Source organism: Entelurus aequoreus, linkage group LG01 (genome assembly GCF_033978785.1).
Source record: "Entelurus aequoreus isolate RoL-2023_Sb linkage group LG01, RoL_Eaeq_v1.1, whole genome shotgun sequence".
Taxonomy (NCBI): Eukaryota; Metazoa; Chordata; class Actinopteri; order Syngnathiformes; family Syngnathidae; genus Entelurus; species Entelurus aequoreus.
The window spans coordinates 90,845,753-90,863,842 of NC_084731.1; the positions used below are offsets into that span (position 1 = coordinate 90,845,753).

The following is an 18,090-nucleotide window of genomic DNA, read 5'->3' on the forward strand; positions in this document are numbered from 1 at the left end:
TGGGCAAATTAAGGCCCGGGGGCCACATGCGACCCGTTAAAGGCCTACTGAAATGAGATTTTCTTATTTAAACGGGGATAGCAGATCCATTCTATGTGTCATACTTCGGTCATTTCGCGATATTGCCATATTTTTGCTGAGAGGATTTAGTAGAGAACATCGACGATAAAGTTCGCAACTTTTGGTCGCTGATAAAAAAGCCTTGCCTGTACCGAAAGTAGCGTGACGTCACAGGTTGTGGAGCTCCTCACATCTGCACATTGTTTACAATCATGGCCGCAAGCAGCGAGAGCGATTCGGACCGAGAAAGCGACGATTTCCCCATTAATTTGAGCGAGGATGAAAGATTCGTGGATGAGGAAAGTGAGAGTGAAGGAAACGCGAGATTGCAGCTATTTCGGGTACTACACATCTCAGACGGCAAGAGAACTTTTGAATGTCCGGGTCAGCTGTGATTCTACTTGCCGAAAAACTTTGTTCATTTGTCGAAGGGGAGACAACGAGAATGCGGGCTCCTGTGGATGTGATAAAAGAGGTAGCGTGTGCTTTGTATTACCTGGCCAGCAAGGGAAGACTACGGAAAACAGCGAATGCATTTGGACTGGCAAAGCAGACTGTATCAGTTATTGCCCGCCATGTATGTCGCGGACTCAACGTCTAGGTCACCAAAAACGAATGGACAATGAAGGTGAAGGCAAAAGAGTGAGGAGTGTCCCGACCAGATATATAGATCCCAAGATTAATTGATGTAAAATGTTCTTTATCACATTGTTTATTTTCACTAGCCCATTAAAGATTTGATTAATTTATGATGGCTCAGGTGTGATTCAGCAACGGCGCACTGGATTCCAGTTACCGTATTTTTCGGACTATAAGTCGCAGTTTTTTTCATAGTTTGGTCGGGGGTGCGACTTATACTCAGGAGCGACTTATGTGTGATTGGGGGCGTGGTTATTTACAGCTAGAATTCACCAACTCGAGTATTTCATATACATATATATATATATATATATATATATATATATATATATATATATATATATATATATATATATATATATATATATATATATACATATATACATATATATATATATATATATATATACATATATATATATATATATATATATACATATATACATATATACATATATATACATATATACATATATATATATATATATATATATATATATATACATATATATATATATATATATATATATACATATATATATATATATATATATATATATATATATATATATATATATATATATATATATATATATATGAAATACTTGACTTTCAGTGAATTCTAGCTATATATATATATATATATATATATATATATATATATATATATATATATATATATATATATATATATATATATATATATTTTTTTTTTTTAATTTATTTTATTTACATAGAAAAAAATAAAAAATACTTGAATTTCAGTGTTCCGGTGGCTATCCATTAGATGGCAGTATTGTCCTGTTTAACTTCTCCGTTCATGATGAGTATATCATTTCGGCCACCGTGTTCAATGGAGAAGTCTGACAAAATTTTTTTGTGGGAAAGCGGACATGAGAACAGGCTGTCCCCACTCAGTCTCAGGTCCGCATTGAGCTGGAGGGGGCGTGGCCTCCAGCTCCGGCTGAATACCGGGAGTTTGTCGGGAGAAAATCTCTGCCGGGAGGTTGTCGGGAGAGGCGCTGAATACCGGGATTCTCCCGCTAAAAACGGGAGGGTTGGCAAGTATGGTATAGCATGTTCTATATGTTATAGTTATTCGAATGACTCTTACCATAATATGTTACGTTAACATACCAGGCACGTTCTCAGTTGGTTATTTATGCCTCATATAACGTACACTTATTCAGCCTGTTGTTCACTATTCTTTATTTATTTTAAATTGCCTTTCAAATGTCTATTCTTGGTGTTGGGTTTTATCAAATAAATTTCCACAAAAAATGCGATTTATACTCCAGTGCGACTTATATATGTTTTTTTCCTTCCTTATTATGCATTTTCGGCCGGTGCGCCTTATACTCCGGAGCGACTTATACTCCGAAAAATACGGTATATGAGTACGTATTTTCTATTGTTTCATTGAAAATAAAACAGCAAAGTCCATTTGGCTGTCATCTGTTTTTTATATGAGACACATTTGCGTCAAAGTCATGATTTTTTTTTTTCATGCTTGAAATAAGAAATTATTACTTTGAAAAAGCAGCTTTACACTTGTGAGTGTTGATGACACAGCTTTGCAACAGTTGATATTCTGGTTCCGCGCATGCGTACTAGGTCGCATTGCGCCAGCGGACGGAGGGGGGAAATGGGTCTTAAACGGTGGCATCGTGTGTGTGTGTGGACAAGGATAAGGTTAGGTGGGATATAGCCTGGATAAGCTTAGTGTAGAAGGGGCTTTAGAAGCATACAGTATGTTAGCCAACAATGTCTTTTGATTTAATAAAGAATTGAGACCGCGATTGTTGGCAGTAGTTTTCGGCGATGAATCATTCATCGCACAAGTCTTCAAGCACGTGTGCACTGACTATCTTTCACTCGTCCAGGTCCCGAAAACCTTCTGCTGAGCTGAATTAATGTGTCACGGCCCTGAAGCAGAAATGTCAAAATTGCTTGCCTCTTTCTCCAATGCTCTATCTCCATTGTGCAGCGCGGCCAAGCGTCTCCGACAGACCTCATCCGCACTGTAGGCCATACATGAGTGGACAGGGGAAGAAAGGAGGCAGTTTTTAATCCAATATTACCAGTGCGGCGGCATCGCTGTGGAAAATTACTGCTTTTTTTTTTGCATGAGCGAGATGAAAGTCGTTGGCCTTATTCTGCCTTTGGGCGGTCCGGATTTAAGTTTTGCACTTCCTGCGATTCCCTGATGGCCTGGCAGCATCAAAGCAACTGATTCATCAGCGCGAACATTTGTCAACACGCTGATTTGTGAAGGAATGGAAAGGTAAGTCAAATAAACTGTAATATTAGCGGTACAACTTCTGCAAGTTGGCAGTAGACTGCGCTCAGATGTTTTTTTTTTTTCTTTCAAAGGTTTTCGCAAAGATCCTGTTGGCAGCCGACATCCCTTTGCAGAGCACTGATGGATTAGAGACCGGCAGTTCAGACCCTGCGAGCGGACTTCAGAGTGGTGGATGTGGTGCTCAGGCCAACACATGCTTGGTGAAGATGAAACTTGGATTACCCACTGTTAGAATAATTGTTTCGAAATGATCACAAAAACTTTGTATTACATTGAGTTCCTGACAAGAAGACAAAAGCTGTGTTTGAAACCTGCCAAGAGTAAAGCTCGTAAAACTCCACTGTGTAGGGGTGGGGGGGGGGAAGCAAGATGAAGGTGTTCCTATGTTCTTTCATGTATGGTAATCAACAGATGTTGTTCTGGCCCAAGGACTTCAGAGCGGAGAGATGACAGGATCTGCCCAATTTCCAGACGACCTCTTTTTGAAGTATTTTACGAACTCTTTTTGAACTATTTTATGGAACTCTTTCTGAACTGACCTTTCCTGTGTATTGTTTATGACTTTTTCTGTGAACTTTTTGCGACCTTTGTCCTTTGGAAACAAATGTGGTCGGGGAGGGTCCAAAATAAAAGAAGGAGGCGTGCAATCTTTTGGCAGAGCGTGCTGGAGACTGTACAAGAGTACAGTGTGTCCAGGCGTGTCTCCTCAATTGAGTCCAAATTTAATTCTGTCTCTGTTTAATTCTTTGCCTCTTGTCTTGTTTAAAGGCCTACTGAAACCCACTACCACCGACCACGCAGTCTGATAGTTTATATATCAATGATGAAATCTTAACATTGCAACACATGCCAATATGGCCGGGTTAACTTATAAAGTGCAATTTTAAATTTCCCGCTAAACTTCCGGTTGAAAACGTCTTTGTATGACGACGTACGCGAGTGACGTCACTAGTTAAACGGAAGTATTGGTACACCTTTGAATCCAATACAAAAAAGCTCTGTTTTCATCTCAAAATTCCACAGTAATTTGGGCATCTGTGTTGGTAAATCTTTTGCAATTTGTTTAATGAACAATGAAGACTGCAAAGAAGAAACATGTAGGTGGGATCGGTGTATTAGCGGCTGGCTGTAGTAACACAACCAGGAGGAATTTGACTTGGATAGCAGACGCGCTAGCCGACGCTAGCCGGCGACCGCACGGATGATCGGGTGAAGTCCTTCGTCCTTCCGTCGATCGCTGGAACGCAGGTGAGCATGGGTCGTGATGAGCAGATGAGGGCTGGCTGGCGTAGGTGGAGTGCTAATGTTTTTATCATAGCTCTGTGAGGTCCCGTTGCTAAGTTAGCTTCAATGGCGTCGTTAGCAACAGCATTGTTAATCTTCGCCAAGCTGGAAAGCATTAACCGTGTATTTACATGTCCATGGTTTAATAGTATTGTTGATTTTCTGTCTATCCTTCCAGTCAGGGGTTTATTTCTTTTGTTCATATCTGCATTTGAGCCTGATGCTATCACGTTAGCTCCGTAGCTAAAGTGTTTCGCCGACGTATTGTCGTGGAGATAAAAGTCACTGTGAATGTTCATTTCGCGTTCTCGACTCTCATTTTCAAGAGGATATCCGAGGTGGTTTAAAATACAAATCCGTGATCCACAATAGAAAAAGGAGAAAGTGTGGAATCCAATGAACCCTTGTACCTAAGTTACGGTCAGAGCGAAAAAAAGATGCGTCCTGCACTGCACTATAGTCCTATACTCTCACTTTCCTCATCCACAAATCTTTCATCTCGCTCAAATTAATGGGGTAATCGTCGCTTTCTCGGTCCGAATCTCTCTCGCTTCTGGTGTAAACAATGGGGAAATGTGAGCAGCACTCCAGCTTGTGACGTCACGCTACTTCCGGTAGGGGCAAGGCTTTTTTTTATCAGCGACCAAAAGTTGCGAACTTTATCGTCGTTGTTCTCTACTAAATCCTTTCAGCAAAAATATGGCAATATCGCGAAATGATCAAGTATGACACATAGAATGGATCTGCTATCCCCGTTTGAATAAAAAAAAATCATTTCAGTAGGCCTTTAATAGATATCATCAGTGTTTGAACCTGACACCCACAAGTCTCCAGGCATGTTGCGTTCAAGTAGGAACGTGGAACGTGTGCACTTTCCCCCCAAAAAACGCAGCCCTTGTTGCCTCAGTCTGAGTGCTCGGCTCTACTTTTTCACGGCCACACACTGGCATCAATTGGACTATTTTCCTTACAAATAAAAAAGCTTAAAAGCGGGGAGGCGTTGCTTGGGGAAAAAAAATGCTTTAAAAAGAAGACATTTCATGCTGATGTGGCTTGAGTGGTGAAATGTGCTTCTCCGCGCTGTAACATGAAGACGCTTTCCTCCGAGTTTTGATTCTTCAAACATCCATAGCTACTTGCTTGATTCCATACATCGCCTGCGGGTTGCCAGCGAGACACAGAAGCAGTTAGTGCCATCAAAAGCAGCACACGTGGCGTCGAAGACCACAACCCAATCGGCACTCATCAACAGCTTACCGCTCTTATCACCTGACACATGGATGTTAATTAGGAACAGACATGAAGCTTTGGCCTCATTTTACTTTCCCTTTTCTTTGGATTCCGTCACCAATTACAAATCACACAGCAGCAGGTGTGTGTGTGTGTGTTTGGACTGTTAATTAGCCAGAACAGGGGCTTAAAAGTCTTCCTTTTAGGGTTTAATCCTCAAAGGGGACACATTTGCCATTAGGTCCAGTCGCCCTTGGTTCCACCTTCCTTTTTCCATAATTACCCATGATGCATTTGTGATGACTGCCATTACTCACTTAGGTGAGTATGATGACCAGCTTGCTGCAATGTTAGGGGGCGTCAACCTGATTAGTAGGTGTATGTTCTCCTGGGCCCACTAATTGTTTTTTCTACCATGAAAAGTACTCGGGGGTCCAAAAAAAGGGAGTCATTTCTATTTTGGGACATTAGCCCTACTTTCTTGGATGGGTTAAGGCTCAGAATTAGGTCACTTTTACCAGAATTGACCCCAAAGGGATTGTGGCCTATCTCACAGTCAGTGGCGTGCGGTGAGGTTAATGTCTGGTGAGGCACTGCATCATCACAGTCAGATTTACAAACATATGAACCCTAAATAGTATCTTATTCACCATGTGATTGGCAGCAGTTAACGGGTTATGTTTAAAAGCTCATACCAGCATTCTTTACACAACTGTAGCACACAAAAAAGCACATTTAATAAAAAAAACATTATTATGGTCTTACCTTTCTTGCTGGACATCCACACACTACCACGCCGTTTGAAAAGAATGGGTCTTCTGTCCCGAAGTCAAAAGCAAACCCTTTAGCTCCGGCGTTGGTCTACCTTAAATTATTACCTCCTGCTTCGATTGAAAGTCCAGTTTAGAAAACTGTTTTATTTTACATATGTAATCCTCCATGTTTTTAATAAAAGTCCAGGCGAGAGGAAATAAACAATCGCTTGCAAACTTTTTTTTTCTTTTTTTTTTTTTTCTTCTGCGGCCGAGGAATGATCTCTGGGATCACTACCGCCCTCTACCACCAGGAGGCCGGATTACTGCGAGCCTCAACCAGTACGTCTTTTGCAGCAGATTTATGAATGCTCAGCACAAGAAATACGTTACACACATACAGTTTTTGACAAAATACACTGTACATTATATACCTCAGCTAACTAAACTGTGCCATAGTTTAGTTAGCTGATATAATTCATATAGCAATACAGTCTCACTGCACAGCAGCTCAGCAGTTAGCCGAGTCATTGTGCACAATCCATGTTGAGGCACAAATCAGTGACGTGCCTCATCTGGCTGCTGATCACCGCACCGTCTCTTCTCAGTATTTGAACGGCAAATGTGAAAATAAAAATAAAAATAATCTAAAACTGGTGAAGTTAAATGGAAAATAACTTTAGTATAATCACTGGATACATATAACAATTTAATTAATTTTTTTTTTCTTTTTACATTTTTTTTCTTTCCAAGATGGCAGGTGAGGCCCCGCCTCCCCTGCCTCTAGTGACTGCACGCCACTGCTCACAGTAGGGTGGTGCTTCTCCATTATTTTATGTAAATATTGACAGTAACAATACAAATTATAGTATAAATATATGGTCAATACTACAGTGATTAGATCGATATTTTTTATGATCACAAAATCGCGTTTTTGTTATTGTTTGGAAACTCAGTAAATAACAAAATCAATAGTGCAAAATAACTAAATGAAAGCAAAAGCCACTAAATTCGAACAAATAGTGGCTTTTGCTTTCCTTTATTTATTTTGCACTATTGATTTTATTTCTGAATTTGTAAGTAATGAAATGGAATGAGTAAAACAAACGGAATAATAATTGATATTGTTACATTCTGATCAAAAATGCAGACATTTGGTGATCCTGAAAAATTAAGTATGATCATTGGTATGGCCAAAACTGCCACTGTAACAACCTGGTATTGGATCGATAACCATATTTGTAGTTTTGTCCATAACTAATGTAAAGTAACCAACGACAGAATAATAAGTGCTTATTACATTTTAAACAGAAGTATAGCTAGAACCATGTTACAACAGAAAGTAACCAGATTTAACTGCGGGCTAATGAACAGATTGAATCTGATGCAGGCGTTAACTTTCGGAAAAAAAATTAAAATACAGCGTGATTCCATAATTGTGTCTATATAACTCTGCTTGATTTAAAAATGAAATTGTTAGTCCCTACCATAATTTATATTGTTAATTTATTTTAAGTGTTTCATGAAGCCAGAAAACTGCCATTTCGAATTTACTATAATTTTGTGTCATGTCTGTTATTTGTTTTTTCTTATACAACTGAATGAATATCCTCCAACTTCGGTGAGTAAACTATTATAGCCATGTGTTGTAGCTTCCAGGCAATATTGCCCATCCCTCATTCTGTTGTTTTTACCCCTCAACTCTAACCCTAATCTGTTGTTGTAATTATGTATTAGAACCCATTGAAGCCCTGGAGGGGTTTGAAAGGTCCTAAAAGAACCAAAGTGGTCCCAATTAAAACATGTGATTGTTCCAACGGTCCGAAAAGGGACCTTTATGGAGAAGTTGGTCCTTTTTGGGGACCTTAGTGCTTTCGTGAGTCTATGGACATTTACAGTAAAAGTAGATAGGCCTCAATCTTTTTGGGGACTCTTTTGGTAAAAACACCAAAAAACAAACAAAAAAGTACCCCTAAAAGTCCCAGCCCCAACTTGTTCGATAAACATATTGATCCCTTATTACTTCCACGGTCTCAGACTCACCCAAAACGGACTTAGCCCCTCAAAGTCCCAGGGTTCTGCCAAAAGGCCCACCTCAACCTATCTAAACGTCTTAGCGCTCAGCCAACTAGGACTAAACTCTAAAGGTCCCATTGTTTCGCCAAAAAGGACTGAACCCTAAAGGCCTACTGAAACCCACTACTACCGACCACGCAGTCTGATAGTTTATATATCAATGATGAAATCTTAACATTGCAACACATGCCAATACGGCCGGGTTAACTTATAAAGTGCAATTTTAAATTTCCCGCCACACTTCCGGTTGAAAACGTCTAGATATGATGACGCATGCGCGTGACGTCAACGATTGATACGGAAGTATTGGTACCCCATTGAATACACTACAAAAAAGCTCTGTTTTCATTTCAAAATTACACAGTATTCTGGACATCTGTGTTGGTGAATCTTTTGCAATTTGTTTAATGAACAATGGAGACTGCAAAGAAGAAAGTTGTAGGTGGGATCGGTGTATTAGCGGCGGACTACAGCAACACAGCCAGGAGGACAGAGATGGATAGCAGACGCGCTAGCCGCCGAACTCACCTTAACTTCCTCCGTCTCGCCGACCGCATCTGTGATCGGGTGAAGTCCTTCGTCGCACCGTCGATCGCTGGAACGCAGGTGAGCACGGGTGTTGATGAGCAGATGAGGGCTGGCTGGCGTAGGTGGATAGCTAATGTTTTTAGCATAGCTCTGTGAGGTCTGGTTGCTAAGTTAGCTTCAATGGCGTCGTTAGCAACAGCATTGTTAACCTTCGCCAGGCTGGAAAGCATTAACCGTGTATTTATATGTCCATGGTTTAATAGTATTGTTGATCTTCTGTCTATCCTTCCAGTCAGGGATTTATTTATTTTGTTTCTATATGCAGTTAAGCACGATGCTATCACGTTAGCTCCGTAGCTAAAGTGTTTCGTCGATGTATTGTCGTGGAGATAAAAGTCACTGTGAATGTCCATTCCGCGTTCTCGACTCTCATTTTCAAGGGGATATAGTATCCGAGGTGGTTTAAAATACAAATCCGTGATCCACAATAGAAAAAGGAGAGAGTGTGGAATCCAATGAGCCAGCTTGTACCTAAGTTACGGTCAGAGCGGAAAAAGATATGTCTTGCACTGCATTCCAGTCCTTCACTCTAACGTTCCTCATCCACGAATCTTTCATCCTCGCTCAAATTAATGGGGTAATCGTCGCTTTCTCGGTCCGAATCGCTCTAGCTGCATTGAAAACAATAGGAAAATCTGAGGAGGCGAACAACTGACTACGTCACGCTACTTCCGGTAAGGGCAAGGCTTTTTTAAATCAGATACCAAAAGTTGCGATCTTTATCGTCGTTGTTCTCTACTAAGTCCTTTCAGCAAAAATAGGGCAATATCGCGAAATGATCAAGTATGACACACAGAATGGATCTGCTATCCCCGTTTAAATAAAAACATTTCATTTCAGTAGGCCTTAACAGGCCCGGTGGACTCAAAAAGTCTGAAATGTGCCCCAAGAGTATGGGCTGTGACCATTTGTGGTACCTTTTGGGACCTCTACAAGTGCAAATAGGGCCTTCACGAACCTCTCCAGGGTGCAAATGACCGCAGCAGACATGTTGGTAGTTAGGAAATGGGATTAGGGTTAGTACAGAATGATGTCAAAGTCCTAGAGATCCTACAGGAATTGAGACAGGAAGGCCCTTCCATTGTTCAGGTAATGGATCACTGATGATGGGGCACAATCTATGTTCTAGTTCAACCTCAAGATGTTTGACAGGATTGAGGTCAGGGCTCTCAAGTCCTTCCATACGAAAGTCGACCAAGCATGTGGCTTTGCAAAAATACTAATTGACGTTTTGGAATTCTGTGAAGGCACAAAACACAGAATGACAGCCTGGGCACTAAAATCATATTAAACCAAAACTAATTAGGTCTGTATGTCATTGCTAAGAAACACACAGAGGGAGGGAACAATCTCCTTATGTTTAATTAGGCTCCGTGAATATCTGATGACCTTGCCTGTTCAAGATGGACGGCGACAGTATCGCTGCATCAGCAGATAAAGAATGTGACTAACATGCAGCCTGGCTGGATTAAAACATCCATCAGATGGAAAAATGAAAGTCTATTGATGCGTCATATCAAGTTTGCGTGTGTGATGTGTACCTGTACGCATGCTGTTGAGAGATAGGACTACCGCATGAGACTGGTTGCCCAGCAGTCATCACTTCCTGATGCATCTGCATCCTCTGCCTCCTTCCTCTTGGTGGTGGCACTTTGCTGGCACTCAGTCAAGCCGGCAGTCAGTCAGTCACCTGAGATTAAAAATGAGGCGGCAGTGATAGAACACCTCACTTGTGAAGGATACAATTTCTAGAATGGCTTTAAACACAACGGCACGCTATGATGGTAGATAGAAATATTCCATGTGAAGCCAGTTTTTAGAATGACACTTTATAAGGATTTATCTGCCGTTATATGACTGTTCGATTTCACAGACACTCAGTCAGACGTTAAAATGTATCCGAGCCATTTCTGCTGCTTACTCTGTCTCTATTAAACAATCAAGTACACTGTATACCTTCAGGGGTGCATTGAGATTTTTTTTTTTTGGCTCAGCTATGCTGTTGGACACCAGGCACTTGACTTTTAGAGCTTTGGAGCATACCATACAAGCACCTTTTTTCAGTCAGCACTTCAATTTTGTACGGCTGTATTCTGTTTTTGGCTGAGTTTGTGTTTGCAAAGCATGAATGAGAAGTTCTTCTCAGTACTGTGGTGAAGGAGGATGCTGAGTCCTAAGTAAGATTATTTTTTAACTGTCAGAATGCACAGTTAACATGTACCGTATTTTCCAGACCGTAGTGCGCACTGCCGATGAGCGGGTCTAGTTAGGCCTATTTTCATACAAAAGGTGCTCCATTTTTGTTTCATCTGACATCACATGGACAAAGATAAGACCTTCTGGAGGAAAGTTCTGTGGTCAGATGAAACAAAAATTGAGCTGTTTGGCCACAATAACCAGCAATATGTTTGGAGGAGAAAAGGCGAGGCCTTTAATCCCAGGAACACCATGCCTACCGTCAAGCATGGTGGTGGTAGTATTATGCTCTGGGCCTGGATGGATGGATTAAAATGCATGAGAATGTTTTATATTTTGAACGTTATTTTTAACACTGTGATTATCAGCTGAATTATTCATTACTTATCGTGTTAAGCAATGTCAGCTAAGATTTATCTGAGAGCCAGATGCAGTCATCAAAAGAGCCACATCTGGCTCTAGAGCCATAGGTTCCCTACCCCTGGGTTAGAGCAGTTTTTCTTAACCTGGGTTCGATCGAACCCTAAGGGTTCTGTGAGTCGGCCTCAGGGGTTCGGCGGAGCCTCCGCCGCGGAGGTCAAGACACACCCGACTCATCGTGTAAATAAAAACTTCTCCCTATCGCCGTATTATGGATACCCCTAAACAATGTTCCCTCTAATTTTCCATCTGATTTGAAGTTTTTATTTACACGATGAGTCGGGGGCGGTATAGCTCGGTTGGTAGAGCAGCCGTGCCAGCAACTTGAGGGTTGCAGGTTCGATCCCCGCTTCCGCCATCCTAGTCACTGCCGTTGTGTCCTTGGGCAAGACACTTTACCCACCTGCTCCCAGTGCCACCCACACTGGTTTAAATGTAACTTAGATATTGGGTTTCACTATGTAAAGCGCTTTGAGTCACTAGAGAAAAGCGCTATATAAATATAATTCACTTCACTTCACTTCACCTCCGCCGAACCCCTAGGGTTCGACCGAACCCAGGTTAAGAAGCACCGTTTTAGACGTTCTAAATATCGACGACGGCCACAGAACGGCGTCAGTCTTGATAAATCACATTGCAAGTGCTAAACAATTGTGGGCGTTCTGATGATCAGCATATATTCTACATATCCATGAAAACAAGACACGCTAAATGGATTGCGTGCTCTATTTTGTTCATTTAGGAGGATCAATCTCCTGCGCACAAGTTTAGTAGATCAGCTTTGCGTGTGCTATTTAGTTTGCATGGGCTTTAATACACGCAAACATTTAGTATATCATGCCCATAGTGCAGTGGTTCTTAACCTTGTTGGAGGTACCGAACCCCACCAGTTTCATACGCGCATTCACCGAACTCTTCTTTAGTGAAAAATAATTTTTAATTTTTTTTTTCAAATTCAAGACAAAGTTATATGTTTTTGGTAACACTTTAGTATGGGGAACATATTCTAAGTAACAAAGACTTAATTTAGAGTTATTTGGTTATTTGGTTAGGGTTAGGTTTAGAGGGTTAGGGCCAGGGTTAGACGGTTAAGCTTATAATAAGGCCATGCCGAATAAGGCATTAATAAGTATTTAATAATGACTAGTTAAGAGCCAATATGTTACTAATTTGCATGTTAATAAGCAACTAATTAATGGTGAATAGGTTCCCCATACTAAAGTGTTACCATGTTTTTTTACTGGTGCACAAAATGAACCGTGCATGAACATCACCTTGTTCAAAGAACAAAACCAACACAGTGCATAAACTCACAACAAATTACACACCTGCAAATCAGTCTGACTTCTGCTGTCGCCGTATTCGTAATACGCCGATAGGGAGAAGTTTTTATTTACACGATGAGTCGGATGGGTCTTGACCTCCTCCGAACCCCTGAGCCCGACTCTCCGAACCCCTAGGGTTCGATCGAACCCAGGTTAAGAACCACTGCCATAGTGGGTTGCGCTTGGGTAATGTGGTTAGCATATCTCAAGGTTCAGGGTTCGAATCTCGGCTCAGAACAGAATGTGGAGTTGTTTCTCCAGGTATTCTGGTTTCTTCCCCTACATTTATGTCCTGGGAATGGCTGGCAGCCAGTTCAGGGTGTATGTTAGAATAATTATGTATAAGTTATCACACAACTCTTATGCTTAAAGGTCGTTGCTATAGTTATTATCAATTGTGCTGAAGTTGTACTTTTCTATCTGTGCAAAGGCACAACATGTAATCTTGCTTTGCGAGTTGTCTCGTGTCAGCAGTTTTGTTGTAACTTATGGGTTATAAAGTTCATGTGTGATGATCATTCATAATTTGCATGTTTGATTTAATTGCTGATAAATTGATCTATTAATATTTACAGCTAAAAAGAGTTAAAAGGGAATTGATTGATTTATACATGTATTTGATATTGATTATTTGAGAAACACTGACACTGAATTAAGTTCTTTCTACTCAATAGCTTAACAAAGGGTTAACTAAAAGACTGTATGTTCCACAATGCATTGTGAGAAAACCGGATGTTAGAAAGACCGGGAGCAGGTGGATTGTGGTTGTTGAGAATGAGGATTACGAGTCTACGGGTGATGAATGAATGACAGATAACAAGATATAAGGATCGTTTTGTACCGTTTTGAATGCCATTTTTTTCTTATATAAAGTACAACTTTATTACACATTTCGACGTCCTGTCCAATACTTTGATCGTAGTTAATCTACAAGTTTGTTTACAGACCCTGCTTGCTGACAGCCAAGGACGGACATCGAGTACCTCAATGCAGACAAAACAGAGACAGGGCGAAATCACGAGTGTCAGCACATTTCCAGTCTGAATAACCATGTATTGTGTCTACTGGGGTTGCTTGCATTACCCCTCCCTTAAGCAGCCTCAGTGATGTGAACTAGGGACCTCCCGAATAAATAGAGGAGCACGTGGGACTGTACCTTAGAGCGTAGGGCGAAACTGTAACTGAGTGTACAGCCCAATACGTCTCTCCTCATGAGTAAAATTCAACTCTGTCTCTGCTTGATTCCTTCTTCTTGTCTTGTGTAATAGATAGTTCGGTGTTTGAACCTGACAGTGTACCTCATGTCTCGCCCAGAAAATGAAAGAATGAATAAACTTGCAGTATATTAACACAACTTCCAACGCTACAAATATTATAAATGGTCACTAATAGGGATGTAACAACATGAAATTGTGATATCACAAATTATCATGGTAATCATTGCCATTATTATCACAAGAACCTAAACTGGAGCTTAATCCAGCTGACTTTGGGCAAGCGTCTGGCGACAAGTCTGAGGGAATACCTCAGACTTGTCGCCAGACAATCGCAGTGTTAGTTTTCTAATAGTACATTCTTTCCTATGTCAAAGACCAGCTTTCTAATACCATTTCACAGCTTACCTCTAAGCTTTATTTTAGATGAAATTGTTTGCCAACACTGATGTCTTTATGTCAGGTGTGCTTTACTGGGTCTGTCAGACGTGTCATAGATCATCACTTTTACAGCATACACCATTTCAGCGGTGCTTGGTTTTGTAAGACGTTGAAATGTATGTCCTTGCAGGACGTTTATTACATTTGCTGCCAAAGGTGCATCAACCAAGTATTGAGCAAACGCTGTGAATACTTATGTGACTTTATTTTGAAATTGTTTTTTTTTTTTTTTAATACATTTGCAAATTAAAAAAATAAAAACAACTTTTCACATTGTCAATTTGGTGTTGCAGAAATGTCAAAATCTATAAGTACAACTAAAATGATGAAAATAATTGAAATATAAATGGATGTATTATAAAACAGGTGGCGGGCAACAGTGAAGAGGGGTAGCAGTGTAGTCATTTTATCTTTTCAATTGATAACCTTTTAAAGTTATTGGGTGCGGCTTTCCGAAAGAAAAGGAAGGATATATTGGGGGCGTGCCTTAAAGGCACTGCCTTTAAAGGCCTACTGAAAGCCACTACTACCGACCACGCAGTCTGATAGTTTATATATCAATGATGAAATCTTAACATTGCAACACATGCCAATACGGCCGGGTTAACTTATAAAGTGCAATTTGAAATTTCCCGCTAAACTTCTGGTTGAAAACGCCTTTGGATGATGACGTATGCGCGTGACGTAGCCAGTGAAACAGAAGTATCGGTACCCCATTGAAAACAATACAAAATAGCTCTGTTTTCATCTCATAATTCCACAGTATTCTGGACATCTGCGTTGGTGAATCTTTTGCAATTTGTTTAATGAACAATGGAGACTGCAAAGAAGAAAGTTGTAGGTGGGATCGCTGTATTAGCGGCTGGCTGTAGCAACACAACCAGGAGGACTTTGACTTGGATAGCAGACGCGCTAGCCGACGCTAGCCGCCAACCGCACGGATGATCGGGTGAAGTCCTTCGTCGCGCCGTCGATCGCTGGAACGCAGGTGAGCACGGGAGTTGATGAGCAGATGAGGGCTGGCTGGCGTAGGTGGAGCGCTTATGTTTTTATCATAGCTCTGTGAGGTCCGGTTGCTAAGTTAGCTTCAATGGCGTTGTTAGCAACAGCATTGTTAAGCTTCGCCAGGCTGAGAATTATTAACCGTGTAGTTACATGTACATGGTTTAATAGTATTGTTGATCTTCTGTCTATCCTTCCAGTCAGGGATTTATTTATTTTGTTTCTATCTGCATTTGAGCCAGATGCCATCACGTTAGCTCCGTAGCTAAAGTGCTTCACCGATGTATTGTCGTGGAGATAAAAGTCACTGTGAATGTCCATTTTGCGTTCTCGACTCTCATTTTCAAGAGGATATAGTATCCGAGGTGGTTTAAAATACAAATCCGTGATCCACAATAGAAAAAGGAGAGAATGTGGAATCCAATGAGCCAGCTTGTACCTAAGTTACGGTCAGAGCGAAAAAAGATATGTCTTGCACTGCATTCTAGTCCGTCACTCTAACGTTCCTCATCCACGAATCTTTCATCCTCGCTCAAATTAATGGGGTAATCGTCGCTTTCTCGGTCCGAATCGCTCTAGCTGCATTGAAAACAATAGGAAAATATGAGGAGGCAAACAACTGACTACGTCACGCTACTTCCGGTAGGGGCAAGGCTTTTTTTTTTATCAGAGACCAAAAGTTGCGAACTTTATCGTCGTTGTTCTATACTAAATCCTTTCAGCAAAAATATGGCAATATCGCGAAATGATCAAGTATGACACATAGAATGGTTTTGCTATCCCCGTTTAAATAAAAAAAATTCATTTCAGTAGGCCTTTATCGTCCTCTACAACCTGTAGAGCGTGCCGGCCCAGTCACATAATATATGCGGCTTTTACACACACAGAAGTGAATGCAAGGCATACTTGATCAACAGCCATACAGGTCACACTGAGGGTAGCCGTATAAACAACTTTAACACTGTTACAAATATGCGCCACACTGTGAACCCACACCAAACAAGAATGACAAACACATTTCGGGAGAACATCCGCACCGTAACACAACATAAACACAACAGAACAAATACCCAGAACCCCTTGCAGCACTAACTCTTCCGGGATGCTACAATATAAACACCCCGCCCACGTCATCACAAATGTTTTATATTTATGAAGACAGGGACGCAAAATGGATTGCACGTCTTATTCACTTTTAACAGATGCAATCCACTTTGCACATGTTTAGTCGATCAGCTTTGCGTGTGCTATCAAGTTTTCACGTGTCTTACTACCAATCAGGCCCTGGATGTCTGTGACCATAAACAAAACATACAACATGGCCAGAGCACAGCACTGCAGATTTACTAAATTTGAGGTCTCATGGCAATAAGGATTCTTTTCAGTTGTCGGAATTAGTTTTTTCCCCGTCAAATACTTATTTGGATTCTGCACGATATTGCTCTGTATTTACAATGAGTGAACAGTTGGACAAAAATCCATTATTAATGTGTGTCAATCCTGCAGGAGATGGTTGAGCACATCAGAAAGATCCTTGCCAGGAATTTCAACTCCAGGGGGATCTATTGGATCGGCAAGTATACATTTGTTTTTTTGAATTTGTTCTCTTGAACCACTATTGGTTAAATGTGCCAGCCATTGGCGGTGCTTTTATTAGGGCTGTGAATCATGAATTGATTTACGTGGACCCCGACTTAAACAAGTTGAAAAACGTTTTCGGGTGTTACCATTTAGTGGTCAATTGTACGGAATATGTACAGAACTGTGCAATCTACTAATAAAAGTTTCAATCAATCAATCAATCAAAAATCTTTGGACACCACATGATTTGATTCGATTCATAGAGGTAACAAATTGATTCTTGATTCAAAGCAATCCTCGATTCAAAATCAATACTTTTTTAATATCATTGGATGTCAGTTCTATGATTAACTACATTCCTCCATAAAATAGGTCACAGTTCTGATCAATGTGTCAGGCTTGTCCCTGACAGTTTGGCTATGTTTTAGTTTTTCCTCTGCGTTTGTCTTAGTTTCCTGTCAGTGCTTTTATTTTGTCTTCATTTCCTGATTGTCTCCCTAAGTGCTTTGTCCCCTCAGCTGTGGCTGATTGGCACGTGGCCACACCTGGTGCCAGTCAGCCAGCTGCCTATTTAAACCTGTCCTGTCCTCCAGTCACTGCTGGATCACTGTCATTACAATACTTGTCACTTGTCACTTACCTTCTACCTATTTGTCGTTGTAGCTCCGTCTACTTTTGTCCACTCCGCTTTAGTCATAGTTCCTTCGTGTCACAGTAAGTGTTTTTGTTTATTGTCCACAGTTAGCTTTGTGCTATTTTAGTTTATAGCTTAGTTTGTTCTCCGCCTTGTGCGCGCTTTTTGTTTGTTCCCTTTTGTTTGTTTTTTGCCAGAGTATTTTAATTAAATCATGTTTTCCCATTCAATGCCTGCCATCATCTCTGCATCTTGGGGTTCGTCAACTACAAACTTTGACACAATGTCTATATTACTTAAAAGAAAACTGGTTTTGTTTAACGAAATGCTTGAAATTTGTATTTGA

General features: G+C 40.7%; 1 protein-coding gene across 1 annotated transcript in view; it reads right to left on the reverse strand.

Annotated features, from left to right (window-relative positions):
* Positions 1-10,512: 10,512 nt before the first annotated feature.
* LOC133659064 (neural cell adhesion molecule 2-like) overlaps positions 10,513-18,090 on the reverse strand; it is an 831,315-nt gene continuing 823,737 nt past the window's right edge. The window contains exon 17 of the mRNA XM_062061786.1: positions 10,513-10,621. Coding sequence (XP_061917770.1) covers positions 10,618-10,621 — 4 coding nt within the window. The 3' untranslated portion in view covers positions 10,513-10,617. The remainder of the gene's footprint in view (positions 10,622-18,090) is intronic.